Below are 26,189 nucleotides of genomic sequence, written 5' to 3' on the forward strand. Positions count from 1 at the left end.
GTCACATCTAGGGGTGGGAATATGGATATCGGGTATTGGGTTTACCCGTACCCGACCCGATATCCGCAGGGTATTGGATACCCAATATCAATTTTATGGGATTGAGTATTGAAATTTAAGATAAATCGGGTATTGGGTAACCCGAATGAGTATCGTATATTACCCGAATATCCAATTTATTATTTAAAGCATTTTTTTAAAAAATTAGGTTTAGCCATTTTAGGCTTCAAGAGCTAGGTTAATTTATTTACTAATTACAACTTACTAGGTTAACTTTCTCTAAACTTATATAAATAAGTCAATCTCTCTTACTCTAGGTCACGGCTTCTCCAAACTCTCAAGTTTTACGTATTGCATAACCAACTCATGTGATTTTTATATTTTAGTTAATTATTTTGACTTTTAAATTATATTATTGGTTGCTTCTATAGTTTAATTAAATGCGTAACTTTTATTATTTTACTTACATATTGCATAACCAATCCCCATAAATATAATCATATACTTTAAAATAAAAGTGACCCATTTTTTTTATAGTTTTATACTACAAAATAAATGCAACATTAAAGATATTAGTCAATTTAAATATTTCTATATTTATATTAGAGTGAACTACATAAAATGTCTCTGACGTTTCCATTTGTTACACTGCAGACCCCTGACAAAAAAATATCGCCACAAGACTATGGTCTTAAACATAATCACATTTCATGTTTTTTCTGACTAAAATACCCTTTAGCCCTAAAAGGGCATTATAGGCATATCAAATGGAAATCTGCAGTGACGGTCGGCAAGCTGCAGTGCATGTACTGCTGATTATTGTTCCCCTGATGAGATTTGACATTGTAACCTGTAAATGAAATTTTTAATGCATGCAATTTTTAAAGTACTAGTTAATAAAATATTTTGAGAAAATGAGAGGAGAATTTGATTTCCTTGTTTTGAGACGTGTCATATTTATGTTTCACCTAGTATGACTAATGCATTTTTAAAGAATGCTGAGTAATCATATTAAGTAGGTTGTTGCTTTTCCAAAAAAAAAGATGGATTAATTTTTCTATTAGCATACACACATTTACTCTGCTACACATATATGACATATCCGAAAATAAAAACAAATAAAAAGAAAGAGAAAGGTCTCATTCACAGGAGATAATAGGATTGGTGAGGGTAAGATTTGAATACTTATTTAATAAACTATTGAGTCATATACATGTGGAGTTATTTAGAATTAGTGATGATATTAGTGAAAATACATGAACTAATACACGTTTTTTTATTAATGTTTTTACTAATTATATTTTGATCCTACTATGTATGTTAGTTTTTTTACCAATTACACATGCAATTAGTAAATTGGAGTACGTGAGTACCCTTTTCCAAATAAATATATATAAATATTAGTCAAACATATTTGTTGATTAAGTTGTATATGCATATGCGCATATATATAGTTGATTTGATAAATTGTTATTTTTCTATTCATATTGATATCATACAATATGATATGTGTCTTTTGAAATACATACATATAATAGAAGCTATAATTGCGTGCATATATGTGAGAATATAGTTATACACTAGTTAGTTTATATAACTATTTATAACTCCTAATCATGTAGAAATATAAGAAGCTAATTTAATTCAACTTTGATTTGACAAAAAAGTGCAAGCTATGTCTGCAAAAGTGCAGGTTTGTGCAGAGTAGGCCTGCACACACAACGGGAATATGTCTGAAATGCCCTTCAAGGTATTTGAGCATTTTGGTCCGAAAAATGACTACAAATATACAGTATGTGATTATGTTAAAGGTCAGAGTCTTGTGGCGATATTTTTTTTGTCAGGGGTCTGGAGTGCAACAAATGGAAACGTCAGAGACATTTTATGTAGTTCACTCTTTATATTAATATATAAAATTTGAATTTTTTTATTAGTTATTAACACATGTAAAGAGTCGGGTATTTGGGTACCCGATACGTCGGATATGGATACCCGGGGCGGGTATTGGAGTACCCGAAAATATATTGGGTCGGGTTTTGGATAGACATTTAGATTATTTTCGAGTTTGGGTACCCGGTTTTTTCGGGTCGGGTATCCACGGATACCCGTATTCCTACCCCTAGTCACATCACATTGTCATATGGTGTAAGTAGTGAATAATATTATCATGTTTGTTACGTATCAAGTGTCCATTTTAAGTAGTGATCTATTGCTCAAATAAAGCGGAATGACCTATATGAATGAGATAAAGTAGTTTTTTTTTTGTTAAAGATAGTTTGTGATCTAAATTTTAGAACCCTCCTTAAAAATGATTTGAACTTGCCTAATACTATAGTACTTATTCTATAATTGAACTTTTTTACCCAACAATATAACGATCTGATTCAAAAATTTCGACGCAAATTCATATTTCATGTCCTAAATTGAAACTTTCTACAAATTTAAGGCTTTTCGAAAAGGCTCTAAAGTTTGAGATATAAACTATGTTTAATCATAATTTTATTTTCTTACTATTATTTATAAATACAATAAAATTATGAAAGGAAATCTAGAAGGGACGCCTATTAGAGTGTATGAAAATGCAAACTAACAAACTCAGTTTATATCCAAACTAATATAGAAGAAAGTGACAAAGAATAACAGAAATGTACTCCATAAAATAATACTCCACTAAGGCCACCTGCAACGCGTCACGCGGGTGGCCCGTATTCCGTCATGAAGGAACGAGACGGCGGCGTGACGCGTTGCGGCGCCCCGTCTAGTCCCAAGCCTGTTCCGTGTTCCGTCACAGCGTGACGAATGGCGAGACGTCTCGCCACGAGCCGAGGCGACGTGGCGCGCCTCGGCGCCATGCGTGACGCCCAGTCGCCGGCCCGCGAGTGGGCATCGTCACGCTGACGCAATAAATCATTTGTTTTTAAAAAATTTGAATAAAAAAAAATAAAAAAATTAAATAGTGGAAAACGGTAATATTACCGTTTATAGCCGTTTCCCATTTTTTTTATTTATTTTTATTTTTTCTACTCTATAAATACTCCTAATTCATCCTCATTTCACACACAACTACACATCTATTCTTCCCAAATCATTTTCATTTCCTCTCCAAATTTTCATCTAAAATCTCATCACAAAATCTCCGGCGACAGAAACTCCGGCGGTGGCGGCTCTGACGGGTGGGATCTCAACGCGTTCGGCGACTGGGAGAGCATGTACAACACATTGGGTGGTTCCGGTTCTCGACGCCGGGCACCTAGGGTTCGTCGACGCCTGGGGGGTACCAACCACCCAATTTTGACGTGGATGCATACGACCGTCCCTCCGGCCCGCGGTATTCGCAGGGATTATCCCAGATTCGGGAGGATTATTCCGTTGAACCCACTCCAGAAGAAGGCCGAGGCCGGGGAGGAGGCCGAGGAGGTGGAAGCTCCAGGGCGGAGGAGGAGGCGGAGGCGGACGAGGAGGAGGAGGAGGACGATCTAGGCCGGCATCCGTACGGCCCCAAAGAAATGCTGGCGGTGTACAACACCTGGATCAGCGTCTCGTACGATCCCATCGTCGGGAATCAACAACCCCGGAAGTGCTTCTGGGAAAAGGTCACCGAGACCTACCACCAGATTAAGCCGAAGGGGTCTCGCCGCCGCACATATAAGATGCTCCGCGCTCACTTTGACCGAGTTGACAAAGAGGTCATACGATTCTGCGCCATCCACAAGAATGAAGTTGCTCATTACCAAAGCGGAGCCACGGGAGCCGACATTCTGAGGTCGGCTTTGCGGGTCTACTTCGACGACACCGGCAAACAATTCAAATATGTCGATGTTTGGGAGGTCGTTAAGGACGAGGAAAGGTGGGCCGGCGGTGTGCGGTCCAGCATGGGCTCGACCTCGAAGGGCACGAAGCACACGGCGAATGGCCAATACTTGTCTGGTGAGGGCGGTTCGGGCAGCAGGCCACAAGAGTTTGCCTCGCAGGAGGTTGAGACCCCGACAGACGATGCCGGGGGATCCTCCCGTGGGCGCCGTCGGCCGCAAGGGAGAAATGCGGCGAAGGCGGCTAGAGGAAGGAGGGGCCGAGCCGAATCAAGCCAGACGGGCTCGGGCTCGGGGGGACCCCCCAACTCCTTTATGGCCATGTACATGACCGCCACAATAGCGGACACTTCCCGCATGACGCCCGCCCAATACCAAGCCTGGCTTAACGGAATTACGTTTATGACATCACAACTTGGCATTCCGCCTCCTCACGGCTTCAGTGCACCTCCACCGCCTTCGGGGGATGATTCACCGGCGGAGTAGTTTTTTATTTTCTATAAAATTGTATTTTAAATTATGTCATTTTTATTTTTTTAGGATTTTAATTATGTCTTTTTTTTAATTTTTTTTAATTTTAAGTTGTATTTTTATTTTATGTTGTAATTTTATTTTATTTTTAATGAAGTGTGTTTTTTTAATTGAATTTGATTGGAAATAAAAATAAAAATAAAATTGAATGAATAGTAATTTAAGGGACGTAGGATTGCAGGTTCCGTCTCTTAGTTAATGATGGAGTAAAAAAGTACAGTGGGACCCGCAAATAGTAATTTAGGGGACGGTTTAGCGACAGCGTCGTGGATGGCCTAAAAAGGTTACGTGAGTTGATAATGCATTGAGAAGCCCACCATTTTTTGTGGGCTCGGCCAAAAATGGTTAACTGCTTTTGGCCATTTCCTTACGTCATATGACTCATATCTAACAAATTTCAGGAATCTCAGCACGCAAATATAGTAAATGAAACAAAAAACTAAGCAATTTTCTAATATTACGAAATTCGGAAAGTTGTTCTAGATAAATTAAATATTGTTTTTTTCAATTTATCAAAGTATTTATTCATTTTTTCTACAACATACATGCAAATGTATTTAACCAAAGCTTATCAAACCAACTCACTAGTCACTATCGGGTTAAATCAAGTTTCTCTCGATACCTTTATTCATTTTCTACTTCTCATTTCACTAGAATATCTTTAAAAAGAAAAATTAAAAAAACTTCAGTAGAATATATTTTATTTCTCAACCGCAATATCAGTATACAAAATGACGTCTTTTGGTGCCATTTTACAAAAAATTGTTGAACGGATGCAGATAGTACTCCCTACATCCTTCATTTTTATCATTTTTGTCCGTCCCTCATTTATTGTCCAGTTTCATTTTTACTATAAATGTTAAGTAGGCGTCACATTCTACTGACTCATTTCACTCACATTTTATTATAAAACTAATATATAAAAGTGAGATCCACATTCCACTAATTTTTTAACATTTTTTTTACGTTTCTTAAGCCCGTGTCCAACACAAAGTAAACTAAAAATGGGGGACAGTGGGAGTATGTATTTCTTTTATTTCAAATTCATTTTAAACATACACAAGAGCAAAGTGCATTCAAGTTAAGTTACCTCTGTTTGTGTTAAAAAAGGAAGCTAAAAAGAAAATCCTATGTTTGCAGATCCTTCAATTTTTGCTCATTTTGACATGGTATATGCCAAACAAGCAGTCATCAATTTTTGCTAGGTCCTTTATAAACATTATGTGCAGTTGGACTATGATATTTCCTCACAACTAGTAATTCACTATGGTTGCTACTACTTACTAATAAGAGGCAAAAAAATTGAGCAAGTTTGTAGGAAATTGAATCTCAACAAATGCTAATGCTAATGCTAATGCTAATAAAACTGCACATGTTATCTTACCAATCATATTCCCACCGAATGTGTGGATCTTAGGCAATATGTGTGTTGATGATGCAGGGGAAGTTGTTGTATAAGTGTGTTTTTGTATGCATATCAAGCTTACAAAGATGTGATCAAGGTTAGATAAGTTGATTTTGTTGGAGGCTAAAACTGGCCTCTGCCTGCAGGTCTCCACCATTAATTACTAGATTGATGTGGTCTCATCTCATGTTCATTCATGTCTAGTTTCTTCTATCTTGGTTTACGTGTATATATTGCTGTTAGATTTATGTATCAATCTTGTGTCCATTTTCACAAGTATCCGTATTTTCGATAAACCTTTCATTACACTTGTTTGAGTGTCATTCTGTTTTCTTTTATAATCACAATCTTAATTAAAGATAGTTCCAACCAAGTTTAATCACCGCAGAATTTGGGATTTTGTACGACTAGTAGTAGTACTTCATTTATTAGGGGGACTTTTTCCTAAATTAAATCAAATGTGTTTTGTAATAGAGTAGTGTGAGTTCACAAGGAATGGCAATCATTGTTCAAGTCAAAGAATATCAAGTATAACATTTAAAGCACACCATTATTTATATATATATATATATATAGGATTGTATATATATAAACCAATCCCTTTTCATAATCATCTCCCCCTAAAAGCTCTTATTTATTGTACTTTTTTCGGTCTCATCATAAGTGAGCTCACGTATTCCTTTCTGAATCTGTCTATTATAAATTAAACATTTTCTTTATGGTAAAAAACAACTCTATTTCTAATTTACTTTATCATTTCTCCTCCTTTTCTTTCTATTTCTTTTCCTTATTTATACTTTATTCTCTTGTATTTAATTATTAAACATCACCACTTAAAAATTTATGCCCAAAAGAATACGTTATAACTTATATGTGTGACGGACGGACAGATTATCTATTGTCTTCTTCTTCTTTATAAAGCTCCTGTGGCTAAAGTATAGTACAATTAATCAATGAGAAAAACTAATATTTAAACAGAGAGAATTTCTCATTGAATTAAAGTAATAATTTTTCCTTTTATTTTCTGAATATTAAAATTGGTTGAGTTAAAGGAGTGGGGACAAAATAGAAAGTGATAAAATATTACACGCTTCTGTAAAACCGAGGCTTCTTTTAGCACTTTGTTTCTAGAGAGAGAAGCTAAATGTACCTTCCGTCCATAGAGAGAGAGAGAGAGAGAGAGAGGGTCAAACTCGTCTACGACTGCTGCTTACTGATGTCAACGATCTACAACCAAATTTAGCTCCATTTTTTTCATCGGTTTCTCGACTCTCTATGGCAGGTAAGCATGAATTTTGATTCCCTTCGGTCAGAGCCCTAATTCTTTTTTTCTGTTGCACTTTCCCATTTTTTACTTCGGATGCGTTTCAGTTTGCCGAATTGTGGCTTAATTCTGCCGTTTGGGGGATCATTTGCTCTGAGTCTCTCGAGAATTTTAGCAGTTTGTGTAGTCTCGTGACTGGGGTGATCCAATTTAGGATTAATTAAAGTTTTTCATTTATGATATATGCCGTCATTTGAGATTATGCAGTTTCAGGTGCTGAGGGTGTCTTATTTTAGTAAATTTAGGATTTTCTTCAAATTATATTTGCGTGTTTATTGGGGATGCTGTCGTCTGAATAAATTTTTGTTGAATTTGATATGTGCTTCCATAGTTTATTAGTAGTTTATATTCCGTGGGTGAGCTCTAAACGTGTCATAGTTTTTCTTGTTTATATCAAATACTCCAAATTGTACTGGTATTAGTATTAAGTCATATTGCTCCTGTCCCTTTATTTTTATGTAGCTGAGTTATTTGCAATTTGCAAGCAGCTGAAGAGACAAAGCTGAGACCTTGCAAATTATAGAATAGATATCTATTAGTTTGTAGAAGGACAAAGCAGAGACCTTGCAAAGTATAGTTTCTTGCACTTGATTTTTGTAATCTCGGGGTACTTATTACAGATATAAGTTGATCGATTGGTAATGTCCTAATGTGTGTTATGTGAATGATATTATTCCTATCAGGTATATCACCAGATCAGGAATCAGTAGGTTCAGCAACCAAAAAGTCCAGTATCTCCTCAGGTGGTATGGCTCTGGATAGGAAGGAGTTTCTTCGTAGATTTGTGGACAGTGAAGTCCTGAAAGAAAACCTTGAGGATTGGCTTGAGGATATAGTTGAAGATAATGCGAGGTCTGCCTTTGATCTTCCTTTCGAGTTAATAGATCTTCAGAAGTTCGATTATGCCCTAGAAGGTGTTCCCTTTCAACAGCTAATTCGGATGCCTAGTGCTATCTATGCTTCAACATCCAGTGACGTGGAGGCAACAGCTTATCTTGCTCTTGAGGATTTTCTGCATGCAAGTGTGAATGGCATGTGGGAAGCTTTCTGGGGCCCAGAAGATGGTATGATGCCTTTCTACGTTTCCTCTCTATATGAAGGAAACTTGAGATTTTACCAAGCTGAGCAGGCCATTGCAAAAGGTAAAGTTGGTGGCCTTTGTGCATCAGCTATAATGCTAAGGAACCCAAGACATCCACAAGGGAAGTGGGATGATATCATTGAGTTGGCACTGCTGAGACCTGATATTGGAAATCATGCTTCAGCAGAGAACTCTAATCCTCCGGTCTGTGAAGCTTTATTCCTTGCTCTTCGTGTGTTGCTTGCCAGAAGCATCAGCAGATCAAATATCCCTCTGAGTTTGAATTCTGTGTTTGTACTTCTAGTTGACTCTCATTGTGGTGGCGTCCTTAAAGTTGAAGGTGATTTGAGCAAGCTGGACTGTGATCTGAATAACATCTACGAATCTGCTGCCGCATGGATAAAAAACCATTCGAAAATTGCAATCTCACCAGTTGACAGGATCTGGAACAAGCTTGGAAATGCTAACTGGGGTGATATTGGGGCTTTACAGGTACTTTACGCTACATTTCAATCTATAGCACAATACGCCGGAATGCCTAAGAACAGTATAGAAGATTTAGCTGCCGACCACAGTTCCCGTCTTCAAGCCAGGAGGATTGAGAGGCAGTTGGAGGATACAAGGGTGAATGGTAATGGTTTGTTTCGCTTCCAACATCGCAATGCTTCACCCGAGATCGTAGAGATACAAGAAGAGTCTGTTAAAGTGGATTCTGCAAAGACACTAAAGCTCAAAGTAGGATCTGTGTTGATGGTGGAGGATTCGAATTGGCAGAACGGTTATCAGATAGATGAAGTTTTAAATGATGGGGAGATCCTATATTACATTGCATCTCCTGTTCACGATCCAGGAAAGTCTCACCTTCTGTATGTTGGTTCACATCCGTCACAGTTGGAGCCAGCCTGGGAGGATATGAAGCTATGGTATCAAGTTCAGAGGCAAACTAAAGTACTTGGTATTATGAAACAAAAAGGATTGTCCAGTAAGTATCTTCCGGAAGTGGTTGCATCGGGCCGGGTGATTCATCCTGGCCAATGTCGGAAAACAAGTGCTGGTGGCAATTGTGATCAGCCATGGTGTGGAACTCCTGTCCTAGTAACCGGTCCAGTTGGTAGGACTGTATCCGACATGGTTAGAGCTGGGCAGTTCGGTACAGACGAGGCTATTAAGTGCTGCCATGATTGTTTGTCTGCACTCTCTACTTCTGCTTTGTCTGGGATTCGGCATGGGGATATCAGGCCAGAAAACATAATCTATGTGGATCCTGGTCTCAGGCAGCCTTATTTCGTCCTTATCGGTTGGGGGCATGCCATTTTGGAAGAAAGGGATCGTCCGGCACTAAATCTTCATTTCTCTTCTACTTCTGCTCTTCAAGAAGGGAAGTTGTGCTCTGCTTCTGATGCAGAAAGCCTAGTATATATGCTCTACTTCTGCTCTGGCGGAGATTTACCCGTTCTGGATTCAGTCGAAGGAGCACTCCAATGGAGGGAAACATCTTGGTCGAGGAGACTGATTCAGCAGAAGCTCGGAGACATCTCTGCTGTCCTGAAAGCGTTTGCAGATTACGTTGACAGTCTCTGTGGTACGCCATACCCTGTTGACTATGAGATCTGGTTAAGAAGATTGAAGAAACAGATTAACGAAGAAGATAGTGGAAAGGAAGTCGAAACATCGAGCTAAGATCTAGCCATTTTCTTAGTCAAGAGTTATATCCCATTTCGCCCATTTCTGTTTCAGTTCCCCGTTCCAAAGCGGCTTTTGTGTGATCATGTTGTTCTCTGAAGATGGACCATGCCCCTCGTTATAATATTCGGGGTCGTTTATCTGGGTGAAAACACGTTCTTATGACAAGGTTCTTTCTACCTCTTGATTTGGTGGAGTTCTTCCTGTGTACAGCAAACCAACACAAGCTGAGAGAGAGGCCAAGAAGCTTTTAGAACCCGAGACAAGAACAGGTGATCCTTGATGAGATCCAAAAGAAAGTTTCATTTCTGATTCTTGTTTACAATTGCCGTTTCATCTGCTTGTGCTATACAGATTTTATATCTTGTGTTATTGTGTCATTAATTATTGTAAAGAAATGAGCTTCCCATCTTATTCTATTGGAACGCGATTAGCCAATTGTTGTGAATTAGTTTCAAGAATAGTGTTTCCACTTCTTTTTGCTAATGACATGATTGTTTTTTTGACGGCATATTCATATTGGTATTGTACAAAAAACTCATTTTCTAGGGGAGTCTCATGTTTAATCATTTCAATGATCATAATTTGGATCCATATATAAATGTCACTTAACAGAGATGTGAATACAACCTTTGACTCATATAACAAAAAATCCTTAAAACGATCTTGATCTCTACCTAGTTGGTTAGCGTATCATCCAACAATAATAGAACTAGCCAGCCATTTCAACCTTAAGTGTGCATCACTAAATTCACGTGAAAATTAGAAAAATGGAAGTGCAAATGAATGTTTCGTATCACCATAAATGAAGTCTACTAAATGATCATAAGGATTAATACAACCTAGCAATAATGCAATATTGTCGTCGTCTTCATATTTTTCATGTTTATAAAACAAAACCAATGTAAGCGATGGGAAGCAGAAAAACAGATGAGAAAAGGCTGGATAAGGATCTCAGCAAAAGCCAACAGCTTAATCTTAATCTGCATCCATTTCTTCAAGGGCGGCTTTAGCTGCTGCCTTGGCTTCCTCTAGTAGATTTTCCGGAACCTGGTCGGTTTACGAAATATAAAGTTAAGTAGAGAGTGCAGCAAAAGGAACGTCTAGAAGGCCAGAAGAGTATGAAATTAGTTAAGGATACCTAACGTACTAAATCCACTAGTTACCTTTTGATGCTGGCGGTTCGACTCATCACAGACCCAGCTCATTTCCAGTTCAAAGGCCTTGTCCTTGGCCTCGTCGTGCACCCCATAGATGCTGCTCATGGAAACACAGGACAATGAAAGATGAAACAACCAACACATGCACATAACTTGTATATATCTAAAAGCATATGCACATCATTTAGAAAATGACTCACATCTTGGCCACCTCAATGACACCTTGTCGGCATGTCATCTCTGAGAGCTTTAATTTTTCGATTTCTCTGTCAATATAACAAATGGTTCAGCATCAGCAGATAGAGATTACCAGTAAATATAAAGAAAAATGCATAACAAAGACGAACACGGTTCGGCAAAAGCTAAAAAGGCTGCTCACAACAACAGAAAATGGTATGAAATCAATAACATCAACCAAGAAGGCTGAATGGCCTTGGGAGCCAAATCAGTAGTGCCCTAGCAACACTAACACAACATAACAAGAAAAGGTACAAAGCGGAAGATTAAATTGCAGAGATGAGAGGCTCGTTGTAGGTTTTATTTCCTTCCTTTCAGATGTCATATACCCATACTTTACAAAAATTGGTGAATCTAAAACCAGAAACAGAAAAACTTACGTTTTAGCAGCCTGTCTTCCCTTTCCGATGGCTGCACCGAAGTATCTCTGCAGCAGTAAATAAATAAATAGATCACAGAAGGACACATAAATGTGGCAAGCGTTAATTTATTTAAGTACAAGTATATCAAGTGCCAGAACACTACATATAATTTAAAATACAGACTAGAAAGAAATTAGATGTTATAAACATCATTTGCAAGTAACGAGGAAAGAAAACGCACGTAGGATATGCCAGAAGGTTCGATCATGTACAACTGTGGTCCATCCCTATCATAACCTCCCACAATCACCCCACAACCAAAAGGCCTGAAAAGGTTAAAAAAAAATTAAATTTAGAAATCAGCTCAAGAGAAACAAGTTGATAAATAGAACAGATGCAGTATCAACCTGAGCCACCAATAGAGTGTGCACAAATGCACATAACTAGCCACTCGTTCTGCGAGTTCTTTAACAGGAATTGCTTCACCATAAACCCTGGAAATGAAAGATACAATATGTAAGGATATATACCAAGCAATATACAAAAGCATACTAATTCTCATGTAAGCAATTGCAAAGTTTAGTCATAGAAAGGTACCCAAAAGGCCAAAACAATATGAAACTAAGCTTCTACCTGAACATTCATGCCTCAAAAAAGAAAAAAAACATTGAGTGGATAAAATGCAGGCAAGTACAGTACAAGTTAAAAATGTCATGTACAGTACAAGTTATGCCATGTATAGTACAAGTTAAAATGTCCACCCTTATTTTTGTACACTGCTTCTCATTTATTTTAAGTTCATAAACTGCAGTTTCAGTTCATACTATGCGTCATCTAGCTATCCAGCCTAAAGAATGTTGTATTCCCTCTCCCCGGTTGAGGAAAATTAGCTGATTTCACTGACCAAATTGTATCATTTGGTATCCCAGCTGAGTACTATTCCAAACCTTAAACTCTGAAGTCATCCTCTAGACAACATCTCCATGCAGTAAAAAAGGGTCTACCCAGATATTATTATTTAAATTTACATTTCAGTATCACCTGCCTCAGCAGCATCAACAGAGACTAAAGGTACTTTGCCTTTATTCAGGAGAAAAGGATAAGAGTAACAACTTAATCTAGATCTTATATACTCCTACTATAAAGTTCGTAAATATGAGTATCAGTTCTCATCAGAATTGTTTCCAAGTAGGAGTATGCTTAGAAAGAATGTTGGAAAACTTGAAAACAAGACAAGTGTCTAGAAACAAACTTTTCATAATTAGTTGCTTCAGACTTTGCTCGTGTAACAATCTGCCTGCCATCTGCAGCTAATCCGGCAACAGCCTGACAAAGGTCAAGGCATTAGCATTTAGAACAAGATAACAAAAATGAAGGCCAGAAGCCTAAAACAGCTCCCTAACATATTTTGAATAACAAGTACCTAAAGAAAACTCTAGATAAATTTTAAAACCAGTCAAATTCCTTTAAATTTTCATTAGCTTCCGCATGAATTAAAGCTTTAACACATAGTAGGTCAACACCACATGATGAAGAAGACGATACATCATGAGGAAATTAATGCTAGTTATCAGAATCTAAATCAAAACATAATATAAACACTTCAAGCAAAAATGCCCCTTTTTCAAATTTCAGCTATCAGTCATTTATAGATATACACAGATACATAGAGAGTGAGAGAATATGCAAAAATAGGGTACCATGCCGGAGTGGCGATGAACGGAGTGGATTCTTCGATTGGAGCCTGGAAGAAGCATCTTGGAAGCAATCAGCTTCTCCACTCCCTTGAATAACATCAGCAAAATGAGAAACCCAGCAAAAACCCTAGCAATCTAAAACTAAATCGAAAATGGTTAGTTGAAAATTAGATTTACCATGACAATTCCGTCTTTGCATTTGATGGCAACGACGGTGCCGCTATTGTCGACGGCTTTGGCGGCATATTCGATCTGGAAAACGCGGCCGTCCGGTGAGAATGTGGTCACCGATAGATCGTATCCTGTGCCAATGCTGCTCATTTTTTCCCTCTCTTCTGCCTCTCTATCTCTCTCTACTGTTGTGGTATTTTCACTCCCTTTCTGCTTTTAATTTTCGTTTTTAAACAAATATGGAGAGATTTCTTTGTTGGCAAGACAGTGTAGACGAAGACGATTAGGAAAAATAAAAGATTATAATAACGTAAGAGCCCCTGCACTAAAGTTTTTGTCCAGTTCTGCCTCTCATCTTTCCTCTTATTTCAATCGGCTCATCTAATCAGATTTCAATTTCAAGTCATCTGGCTTAAGTCTATCCTTTTAGGGCACCCACAACCGTGCTCTTGCCAGCGAGCACGGTTGTGGGCCCGGCCCCACTTTTTCTGCCTGCTCTTCGGCAAAAGATCACAACACCCACAGCTGTGCTCTTCCGCAAGGACGAGCACAATTCAATTTAAAATTCAATTAAATAAAAATATTTCCATAATATTAGAATTCATTAAAAAACCGAAATAATATTACAAATTACAAATAAAATAAAAAAGACATAATTAAAATCCTAAAAATTAAAAATTACATAATTAAAATCCTAAAAATTAAAAATTACATAATTAAATTAGTAAAATTAAAAAAAAAACCACTACTCGTTGCCGAATTTCGCCCACATGTGTTTGATTGTATCGCGCATTGTGTGCCTTGTTTCGAGCCTCTCCCCCACCGTCGTATGCACACCTCGGCGTGGGGGAGACCTCGCGGTTGAGCTTCCGGCTTCATCCTCGTCGTAGAAGCTAGCCGCCCTCGGTCCTTCGTCGGCTATAATCATGTTGTGTAAGATAATACACATGCACATGATGTCGGTGATATTATTTACGTACCAGAGCCGAGCCGGGGCCTTCACAATGTTGAATCGGACTTGAAGGACCCCAAAGGCTCTTTCGACGTCTTTCCGCGCGGACTCTTGACGCTGCGCAAAAAGAACCCGTCTCGGGCCATGCGGGTTGCTGAGCGTCTTCACGAAAGTCGACCACCTTGGATAGATACCATCGGCGAGATAGTAACTCATGTGGTATGTATTTCCGTTGATGGTGAAGTCGATCGCCGGTGCTACACCATTCATCACATCATTGAAGAGTGGTGAAGATTTGATGTGTAGTTTTTGAGTTCAAATATCAAGTGCACGATCACACAAGTTTAATAAAAATAACTCTAATATTACAACGATACTGCTAGAATACAGCGTCGAATGTAGTACTTTGAGTGTCGAACCACAGGGAGGCGTTTGATTATTTAACAAGAATTGACAAGATTAATAAACTAAATTTAAGAACTAAAGTACGAAAATGGAGAAACTCAAGAGATAAAGAACATTGCTCCCAACAACATTCGGATGAATCACTATTGTATTGATTCTATATTTAAGTTCATAAGCAATTGAGAATGATGATCAATTTTACACTCTAAAAGTACTGAACATACTTAAAGAATTATAGTACTAGTACTAGCTGAACACATAGCCAAAAGTACCTACTCATTAGACTATCATTCCCGCGGAAGCGCAGTAAATACTAGACTAACTTCTCAAAGCCGACAAAAATTATGGTTAGCTGAACACTTAACACATAAACATCTTCTCATCAAGCTAAACTCCTACGGATGCGTAGTAAGTATTAATTCAACTTTGAAGACTTTTTTACATCAATATTCACTTGTACATTTATCTCTGAACAAGATAAAATTAACAAGTTTTTCATCTAAGTTTTCTTCCAGTTTCCAAGTTAAAGAGACATTGGAAAGAGGCAATTAATATACTACACTTGATGCATCAAAACATAGCATAAATAAAATCCGAACCATAGACGAAAACCAAAGCGAATGATTAAATATACAATCTCTACAATCAATTCATCCTACTAGTGTTAGGAGCAATGAAGACAAACTAGCCACTCATGCTAAAGAAGAAAAACCGAAAGATTAATGGTGTTCTCCGGTGGTCGATGGTAGTCCGTCTCCGAGATGATGAAGATTGGATTCCGGGGTCCTCCTCCCTCCTTCTTCTTCCTTCTTTTCCTCAGATTTTTCTCTAGAACTTCCGTCCCAAACCGTGCCGTCTCCCCCAATTCCTTATCTCCCTTCGTCTCCTCTCCCCCTTTTTCCAAGCAAACCGCCTCCTATTTACACATGAAACTGCCGACAGAAACTGCTTCTGCAGTTAGAAATGAACATACCCGGCCGGGTGGATTTTTGCAACTGAAAATATCACCCGGTCGGGTGAAATGCTACTGGACTCCTTACGCCTTGAAGAAACAGCCCGGGAGGGTGTATTTGTTAGTGTAAAACCCACCCGGGCGGGTGGTTGCTGCTGCTACGTGAAACGACAGTTGTTCGGAGCATTGGGTGTTCATTTCCAGCCGGATTCCGGCGAGATTCTGCCCTCCACGTTGCTGTTGTGCTGAATTTTGGAGATGCTTGCGAACTGCACCTCAAGTGTTCGATTAAATGCCTCAAAGAGGATTCTGTACTTGTATTTTGCATAGCACACCAAATGTTTGATAGAATGTTTGAATGAGCTCCAGCCAGCTTTTCACATCCTAAACTTCGATGAAAACACGATTTGATGAGTTATAATTTATATAAAAATGTGTAGTCTAAGGGGAAATATATAGAAAATATACTTCGCATCAAATACCCCCAAACTTGAGCTCTTGTTCGCCCTCGAGCAAGATTTATTTTAAGCACAATAACTCAACAAATTCTAACTCACAACATTTATTTCAAAGGTTTTCATCACAAAGAATCAAATAGGGACGTGAATGACAAAATCTAAACCCCCAACATTTCCAATCAAGATTTCCCACTCTCAAGAACAATCACTCATCCACCTAGAATTTCAAGTCAAGGTGCACGTCAAAGTAAGTCCAAGCATAAGATCATACGACTCAAACCGTCATCATTGACTCGTCAAGCATTACTAATCACATAGACTCGCGGATTTCAAATCAAACTTCTTTAACTCTACCAAGCTATTTACAAAACATCCACAATGTATCAACAATAAGGTCCAAGGTCTTAATTAAAGGTTGTAATGGGGCTAGGGATGAGGTAGGATAAATATGGATAGTGAGCTCAAAAGCTACACATTTGAGTGCCAAATTCTTTCCTCCTACAACTTCCTTCCAAAGAATCAAACAATAAAACTTACAACTTACAACCAAACTTTCACTTCCCCAAACTTGAGATCCATTCTAGACAAGATTCCATCTTAAAAATAGAAGCTCTATCTTTATTTCATCAAACTTTTTCTTTTTTTTGGGAAGGACCTCGACTTTTTGCAATTTTGGAGGTCGTCTTTTTTTTTCTAAGAACTTCATTCTCAACACCTATAGATTAAATCAAGTCTCAAAATGTCTATCTTTAGACAAGACACCACCCAACACTCAAGACTCAAACAACAAAGCTCAAACTCGTATTTAGCACCCAAATAGTAACAAGGTTTATTGATGAGGCTAAAATGAGGCTTATTTAAGTAGCTAAGTGTTTACACAAACAATGGGGATTTAAGCTCAAAGTGGCTTCTAGGGGATCATTTGATGGACTAGGCATGTGATCATTTGGCCATGGAGTTCATCCTAGTGCCTTATCTTCCCATATCATTAACACAAATGAATGCAAGCACACAACTCGATAAAGCAAATTGATCCAAGATAATTTCCACAAGACATGTGACATTCATACTCTCCTCAACTCAAGAAATCGGTTGTAATCACAACATACTCTTTCAAATAAATTCATGCACAAATTCCATCCATCCTAAGATTCAAAGATCAAGTAAAATCAAGCAAGATTCCCCAACCAGAAAGCCGAAGATCTAGCATGCACCCGTCAATTACATTGTTTCAAAACACCTTTCGCATAGAATACACCCAAGAAACATGCATCATGCATAAATCAACCCCCCCAAACTTGAATGCGTCATTGTCCTCAATGCATGCAAAGAAAAACATTAAAAGTAAATGGATAGAATACTCCCCCAAACTTGGCATGATGTCCATAGTGCATTCGGGTGGGAGGGTGGGGTATATTCCTTTGGGGGTGTGCTTCCTCAGAGCTCCAATGTAAATCCTATCTCCATGTTGCTCCTACACGAAAAAAAATTAAAACAACATAAAAAAAATACTCAATTCATTAAAATACATCGAAAGAAAGAATTGAGTAAACAAAACCCTCGATTTATTAAGAGAGAAAAAAAACTAAAAACTCATTGGGTTGCCTCCCAACTAGCGCCTTTGTTTAAAGTCATTGGCTCGACTTAGTCTTCTAGCTAAAACTCTGAAACAAAAAAATAAAATGTTAGAAAACTATACAAAAATAAAAACAAAAAGAATCCTAAATTAAATAACCAGTTACCTCCCCGGCAAGGCCGCCAAAACTTGATGTGTAGTTTTTGAGTTCAAATATCAAGTGCAAGATCACACAAGTTTAATAAAAATAACTCTAATATTATAACGATACTGCAAGAATACAGCGCCGAATGTAGTACTTCGAGTGTCGAACCACAGGGAGGCGTTTGATTATTTAACAAGAATTGACAAGATTAATAAACTAAATTTAAGAACTAAAGTACGAAAATGGAGAAACTCAAGAGATAAAGAACATTGCTCCCAACAACATTCGGATGAATCACTATTGTATTGATTCTATATTTAAGTTCATAAGCAATTGAGAACGATGATCAATTTTACACTCTAAAAGTACTGAACATACTTAAAGAATTATAGTACTAGTACTAGTACTAGATGATCAATTGAGAACGATGATCAATTTTACACTCTAAAAGTATTGATTCTATATTTAAGTTCATAAACAGCCCGGGAGGGTGTATTTGTTAGTGTAAAACCCACCCGGGTGGGTGGTTGCTGTTGCTGCGTGAAACGGCAGTTGTTCGGAGCATTGGGTGTTCATTTCCAGCCGGATTCCGGCGAGATTCTGCACCCCAAGTGTTCGATTAAATGCCTCAAAGAGGATTCTGTACTTGTATTTTGCGTATCACACCAAGTGTTTGATAGAATGTTTGAATGAGCTCCAGCCAGCTTTTCACATCCTAAACTTCGATGAAAACACGATTTGATGAGTTATAATTTATATAAAAATGTGTAGTCTAAGGGGAAAATATAGAAAATATGCTTCGCACAAGAATAGAGCACGTTCAAGTCGTTGTTGGATCCGGCAACTCCGAAATATGCCTGCCAAATCCATAGGCGGTAGTCGGCGACTGCCTCAAGGATAAGTGTTGGGCCGCCGCCTTTGTGACCGCTTAAGTGTTGCCCCCTCCAAGCAGTCAGACAATTCTTCCACCTCCAATGCATGCAGTCAATGTTTCCAAGCATTCCAGGAAAGTCATGGACTGATTCGTGAAGACGAAGCAACCGTTGGCAATCATCGGTGGTGGGTACCCGAAGGAATTCATCACTGAAAGCTGTACTAACGCCCTCGCAAAAAAATTTTAGACAAAGGATTCTAGTGGACTCACCGACATGCAAATACTCGTCGAAGAGGTCGGCTGTTTGCCCAGTAGCGAGTTGTCGGATGGCACACGTACACTTCCGCAACGGCATGATACTTTGTCGGTCGGCTGCATATGGACCTGTTTGGAAGAATTCAACACGTGCGGACAATGTGTTGACAATTCGCATAAACAAGCTATTTGACATGCGAAAACGGCGCCTGAAGTAATCTGCCGAAAACCGCGGCTAGTCGGCAACGAGCCTTTCGTGGACTCCCTCCCGGTCACGATGGATGTAGCGGCGAGTTGATCTAGTTCGTTGAGGAGGAGGAGCGGGGGTATTCGCCGCGACATATGCTTCATAAGCGGCATGATGTTGTTCGTAGTATTCTTGTTCGTCGCGCTCCGCTTCCGCCATAAGATGAGTGAAATCCATTTGAGGTTTTGAGTGTGAGATCAAGGTGTAGATAGGTTGTATGAAAATTATGAATGAGAGATGAATGGGAGATGATAAATGGATGATGAATGTGTGTATTTATAGATGATTTTGGGGAAAAAAATAAAAAAAAAATCAAAAAATACAAAAAATGGGAAAAAACGGCCTTAAAATATATATATTTTTTATTTTTTATCAGTTTTTATAATTAAACACCGAATTAAAAAAAATATATTCAAAGGCAACGGCTATGCCGTTGCCCAATCGTAGCACGCCCGTCAGCGGCTCGCTGGCACGGACGTGCTCGATGCATCGAGCAACGCCGTGCCAGCGGCGGACGACCTCCTCTGTGCCGCTGGCACGAACAGACGGACGTCGTCCGTCCACCGTTGCAGATGCTCTTAATAAATTAATCGAGCAGAAATTAATTGGGTTAATATATTCAAATCTAATTCTAAACATTTGAATTCCAAGCTAGCTCATCACTAATATTAGTATAATGGCGTATAGAATATTTAATTTGGAGAATTGCATGATACCCACTTCACTCAAATATGGTTAAATATTAATAGTATAGAAAACAAAAAAAACTACTACTACTAAAATTAATATTTAATAAATTCTAGTAAGTTATTGAATGACAAGATATGATTGATCATGACATTAAAAAACATAATTTTAGATTTGTGAAAATAAAATAAAAACACATGCATGTTTCAATAAAATGTTAAATGTTAAACTATAAATTCAGCCGGCTATTCAATTTCAAGTTGCATTGCCATCTCTATCTATGTATTATTGATAGAAGATGGTTCATTTCAAAACTTGTCTTAAAGACATAACACAAAATTATAATCAGTTGCATCACAAAACAGAGTTAGTTTATAACTCAATACCAAAATGTATTAAAGAAATATGTTTTTCAGTAATCAAAGTTCTAATTTTTAAAATGTTATTATGAAAACACCATGTACCTCGAACTATAAATAAGTCGCATATCAAAAACTATAAATAATTAAAACTAACTTTAAGGAAATTAAATATTTAAACCTATCGAGTAATTATAGTACGTTTGAATAATTGGAAACTAAAAAAAAAATTATATCGAAAAAAGAATACAACTCGAACCCTTATGCATACTGGAATATAACATTTCGTCTCACAATAGCCAAAGCAGCACCCAAAGTAGCATAATTACATATTTGATGAGAAAACAAATCTTCAAATGCTAAATATGATCGTCTAAAAACATGAAAAAATAAGCACACCAACGTAATTACACAAATTCAGGACACGGACAACGGGGCATCGAGACGAGCCCGTCTAAGAAGACATAGCGCTCTCGCCCTGAAGGAGGCCATTGCGGATCTGTGTAGCGATATCCTTGACAGCCCCAGGTCCGTGAGGGATGAAGACAGCAGAGGACTTGGATGAAGCACCAATTTCCTTCATCGTGTCGAAGTACTGAGTGACGAGGACCATGTCCATGACATCCTTAGAGGTCGTCCCAGGCACATTCTCTGAGAAGGCAAGTACACTCTCCCTCAGTCCATCTACAATGGCCTGCCGCTGACGAGCTATACCCAGCCCCGATAGGTACTTGGACTCAGCCTCTCCTTCAGCTCTTTTGATCTGCAAGATTTTCTCAGCTTCGGCTTTCTCAGTCGCAGCAACCCTGAGTCGAGCAGCTGTTGCAACAGTGACAGACTATCAGATAAACAAGATAAAGTCATCCAAAAGAAGAAAATCACATAATAACACGATAAAAATCACAATCTTGACACAATTAAAGAAATTCGACATCACATTCAAACCATTGCAAACTAATATCCTGCGATTGAATATGTAGCACTTAAAGCACGCACAACTCTTCCGGCTATCAGAAATCTCAACCGATTCGCCAAACTTTTAATTTCAAAGGCCACTATCATAATGACAATCAACTCTCCTAATGAAAGAACACAACTGATTTTAATCATTTTTCATAGATCCAAGATAATGCATAGTTGGTTACAATTCATTATAGATTTGAGTTGATATGTTGGAAACTCACCAGCATTTATCTCGTTCATGGCCCTCTTGACTTGAGCATCTGGCTCAATGTCGACAATCAGAGTCTGCACTATCTCAAATCCATAAGCAGACATAGCCTGCAAAGACAAGAGATAATCAAAATTCACTCAGTATAACTGACAAACACGACCAGCATCACACTCATGCAGGTGTCATCTGTCAAGAGCATAAGCTACCTTTTCAAGTTCGCTTTCTACAGCTCTAGCTATATCATCCTTCTGCTCAAAAGTGGAATCCAGATCCAGTTTTGGTACACTTGCCCTGATGACTGTCACAAAATTCAGACAACACCGCAATCGAATTATTTTCGATTTTGAACTAGAAAGACGGGTTATATCAATGTACTCAAGGGGTAATTAGTAACAGAACTCCAAAAAACACAGTATCTAGATAAGAAACTTCTTCTCCAGTTACATAGATCAGAGTTCTACAAATGTGCGTGCAAAAGATACAGCATACTATATTCAAAGGGGTGAAACCTTAAAGCTAACAGAGGGAACTTTACTTTACAATTTGCGTGCTTGATCAGGAAAAACAGTGAACAACACCAACCATAAGCGAGTCAACAAGCAATATGCCTTATTATAATGTGTTCTGCCATGCAAGAAACTAGTGACCATGCATTCATAAACATACCATCAAACACGTATGCTTGGATCTGCTCTTTTGTGTTAGATAGCTTATAATATGCATCAGATGCTTTGTCGGCCAAAGCGCGGTACTGGATAGAAGCAACCACATTAACGAACACGTTATCCTGGACAACAAGAAACCCATATCATTGAGAGAATGGTCAAGCTATAACTACAAACGAAAACAAGAGTTCATGATTTGCAAACTGATTCTTTTCTTTTATGATGGTTAGTCATGAGATATTTTGCTGAAGCTGCTTCTGACGAAATCAAAAGTTCAAGCAGCAAGTGAACGGCAATGAACCTTAGTTTTTGTTTCACAACGGACATCGAGCTGCTGTAAACGTAATGACAAGATGCCAGCCACTTGGTAGCCAAAACACCATGGCAGGCAATGGCAGCCAGGATCTAGCACCTCTTCAAACTTGCCAAATTGCTCCTTCACAGCAACAGTAGACTGATCTACTTGAATACAACCAAGCATTTGACCCATTTTTCAATAGACAACTGATCTGGAACAGTGTAAAGAAGAATTCAAAGTCACGCCAATTCCAAAATCCAAACACACAAACATATAGTTACATAACAAGTTGTATGTCTAAAGTGGAAAATCAAATTAAATGAGTCCTTCATATACACCAGATCTGTATTAAAAAAGAACTGCACTGAATATGATGGTAATCATCAACTTTTTACTTCTATAAAATTCTTCTTTCATTTAAGTTCATCTAAAACGAAAAATCATCTTCGATTTTCAGATTTTTTACGAGAAGAATATCGCTGGAAATAATTTCAGCAATTTCGAAGAACAACCAGAATTTGTCTTTATTTTGTGTACTACTTTTGGAAATAATTTCCTTCTTTGCATACCAAACATACACAGACATGCATAACAACAAAACCCTAGAAGAAATATCACGCAGACGATTCAAATTCAACAAGATTGGACAATTTGTTCGACAAATCCAATTCCTCAAACTTCTTTAATTCACGTCTGAGATACGGAAAATGAGACAGAGAAGAGCTAAGAGAGGAGACTTACCGAAGACACAGCAGAAACAGGTAGTTGGGGAACTTTCAACTGAGGCTTTACAACTTTGAGCGTAGGTATTTATAAATTCTAATTATCATACCGTGGTTTACTATTTTGCGCGTTTTTACTGTTATTAATATCCTCTTTTACGTTTTTGCGCGTTTTACTATTTTGAGAGTGTATTTATAAATCTATGTTTCTATTATACACATACAAAATTATTATCGATCCTTTCTTATTATATCTCTGTCATATTATAAAACTCAAATTTTACTATTTTCGTCCATTTCACAACAAAAGTCATATTCTCTTTTATCATAAATGGTAAATAGCTTAAGTTTCACTAACTTATTTCACTCATATTTTATTATAAAACTCATATCCATTAATCTATTCAATCCCTTTTTCTTACATTTTTTTAAAATTTGTGTCAAACCAAATAGGACTCCTATTATAACCTAATTATAGTAAATATTGAGGAGATGAATATGTTTCTATTATCGTAAAATGATCTAGCGGAAAAGGAGTAGTTTCAGAGAAAATATATCTATATCTTCAGTTTTTTTTTAGTTTTTTCTAATATAACTATTGATACTAATTTCATCGTTAATTAATATACTCTCTAGTGGTCTAAATTGATAAATATAATGACATAAGATAAAATCTTGGCCATCTTAATTTTGATCAAGTAAATCATTGTTTTGTTTATGTTTGCATATATTGCAATCCCGTGCCACTAATCGATATCACCATTTTAATTTACAAATTGTATTTTAGTGTTCATATTATTGGTACTTTCAAAACACACAAATTATCAAAATTGTGATAATTCAGTGTTGACGTTTATTTTCTGTGGCGGAGAGGGCGCGGAAACTCAAGGCTGGACGGAATTTAAATATTCTTTCAGTCCCATAAAAATATATACATTTGTTTTTGTCGGTCCTATAAAAATATGTGCATTTTTATTTATAAAAAGTTATCTCAGTTATTATCCATATACATCAAGTTATTTATAACTTATACTACCATCAAAACACTAATAATAATGTGGATTTCATTATCCACTAACTCTACTTTAACTATCATTCTCCTCATATTTCTTACTTTACTAATTTTGTCTTAACTACCGTGTCATATCATATGTTCATTATTTTATAGGATGGAAGGAGTATTTGACTCAAAATCTTTCCATCCTAAAATTATTTTAGACGACTTTTCTTGGATTTCATAAATACGGAGTACTTGCATAAATAATTTGTCTAGTTTGAGGCTTGTAAATTTACAAATTTTAAAGAAACATTATGGGAGATCTCTGAAATTTAGAATTTGCTGCTTTTCCACTTTTGGAAACTTTCCTAACGAATACGCCAAATATGAAATACCCTCCAATAATTAGGAATATTTTGGTCCATAAAATTTTGTAAAGTAAAAAAGATATTTCCAAGAATCTTCCATTGTACTATGTTGTTTTTGCAAATTTGACCTCGAACGTGTAAATCACAAAAACCTCTATCTAATGGAGTAGTATCTAAATAGTAGTAGGTCCTAGGGAGGGTGATATTTGCATTCTTGTGGTGTGGATAAATGCTGGTAGACTATTGGACAGGACATATATCCATTGACTTTCCTAATCCTTATCTTTAATAAACCTATCACCTCATTGACTTTTCCTAATCCCTATCTTTAATAAACCTATCACCTCATGAATCATGATATACTCTTCATATGTATCAATTCATACATTAACTGTGATGACAATGGTCGCTAGAACTGGAGAATAAGGCGGCAGGAAAGCACAACTATGTGTGCTCACGCTACTCGAGAGGTGAAAGACGTCGTGAAACAGAAAAATACACTATGAGATAAGCTAAAATAAGATTTGTATGATTAAATTAGTCACAAGGGCGGGTGAAATGATTAATCAAAACATATTTTATAATATTAGCATTGAGGAAACAGATCAAGATACATTATCATGGACCAAACTTGTATAAAAAGACAACTAAATAAAAGATAAAATTAAACATGACATTTAGCCATAAGTAAACATAGCAATAGAGTAACCACAAATAATATTGGATAGAGAAAAGATGCAATTTATCACCACTTCTAATTTTGTTGACTTTTTAAATTTATGAAGAACATTAAAATTTGACCTAATTTTAATAGCTATGTCCCACCAATACATTTTAAATCAATGAGCATCTAAAATGAAACATCGTAAGCAGGAAACAAGACAACATCTTGAACACATCGATCTTCAAATACTACTACAAAATTACATGTGACAGTGATGGGATGTGGCTGCCAATATCCGATGATACAGCTGTTTCAAACCTGCAAACTTGCGTGCAATATGTAGTTGCTTAAAAAACCTTTAAAAATTATTAGCAATCCATTCCGGGCTAAGTCAATCATACAGAAAAATAATAAGAAAACGAATTAAAAATTTTGATGCGATTTCACTGCGTCAAAGAGCTGATGAAATATAACTCCAAATGTCACCTTATGCCAATCTATAAAACAGGGGAACGACAAACAAGAGTCAATAACAACATAGACCAAAATCAAGACAGTAATCCTGTGATGATCCACATAAAACCAAGTGGGTCTTATTTGATTGAATCCGGACCAGGCAAGCCCTCTAGTATGAGAAACAATAGGTGGGCATAACAACTCAATGTTTTGTTTCAGAAAATATCTATTCTTCTGGAACAACCACGGTGATTTCACCTTTGTCTAGCATGTCGTAGAAAGCCCTAACCTTCCGCTGCTCGTTCCAGTGGTGCATCTTCCACACACTGCCTGCAGCGATGCCAAGTGCAGTGGCGATGAGTATCTCCTTCACAACGCTTGGTCCCTTCAAAGTGGCATGGGCAACTCTATGACCAGCCATTTTAAGTTCTTACTTGGATGCTTGAATCCTGCATATAACACCTGATTCAGTTTA

At 37.4% G+C, this 26,189-nt stretch overlaps 3 protein-coding genes across 3 annotated transcripts; 1 reads left to right on the top strand and 2 right to left on the bottom strand.

Annotated features, from left to right (window-relative positions):
* Positions 1-6,860: 6,860 nt before the first annotated feature.
* Positions 6,861-10,319, top strand: LOC121747899. The gene is made up of 2 exons (XM_042142049.1): positions 6,861-7,027; positions 7,753-10,319. Exons 1-2 carry the CDS (start codon positions 7,021-7,023, stop codon positions 9,828-9,830), a joined length of 2,085 nt encoding a protein of 694 aa, XP_041997983.1. The 5' UTR covers positions 6,861-7,020; the 3' UTR covers positions 9,831-10,319.
* Positions 10,320-10,610: 291 nt separating this feature from the next.
* On the bottom strand, positions 10,611-13,742 carry LOC121747900 (proteasome subunit alpha type-3). The gene is made up of 9 exons (XM_042142050.1): positions 13,467-13,742; positions 13,293-13,376; positions 12,845-12,918; positions 12,000-12,086; positions 11,834-11,918; positions 11,611-11,657; positions 11,194-11,259; positions 11,000-11,090; positions 10,611-10,883 (listed from the first exon to the last, which is right to left on the bottom strand). Exons 1-9 carry the CDS (start codon positions 13,608-13,610, stop codon positions 10,812-10,814), a joined length of 750 nt encoding a protein of 249 aa, XP_041997984.1. The 5' UTR covers positions 13,611-13,742; the 3' UTR covers positions 10,611-10,811.
* A 6,875-nt stretch (positions 13,743-20,617) lies between these two features.
* LOC121746821 (hypersensitive-induced response protein 2) lies at positions 20,618-23,395 on the bottom strand. The gene is made up of 6 exons (XM_042140756.1): positions 23,249-23,395; positions 22,511-22,718; positions 22,211-22,331; positions 21,751-21,842; positions 21,555-21,651; positions 20,618-21,189 (listed from the first exon to the last, which is right to left on the bottom strand). Exons 2-6 carry the CDS (start codon positions 22,697-22,699, stop codon positions 20,825-20,827), a joined length of 864 nt encoding a protein of 287 aa, XP_041996690.1. The 5' UTR covers positions 22,700-22,718; positions 23,249-23,395; the 3' UTR covers positions 20,618-20,824.
* Positions 23,396-26,189: the final 2,794 nt, after the last annotated feature.

Source organism: Salvia splendens, chromosome 9, assembly GCF_004379255.2.
Source record: "Salvia splendens isolate huo1 chromosome 9, SspV2, whole genome shotgun sequence".
NCBI classification, from domain to species: Eukaryota; Viridiplantae; Streptophyta; class Magnoliopsida; order Lamiales; family Lamiaceae; genus Salvia; species Salvia splendens.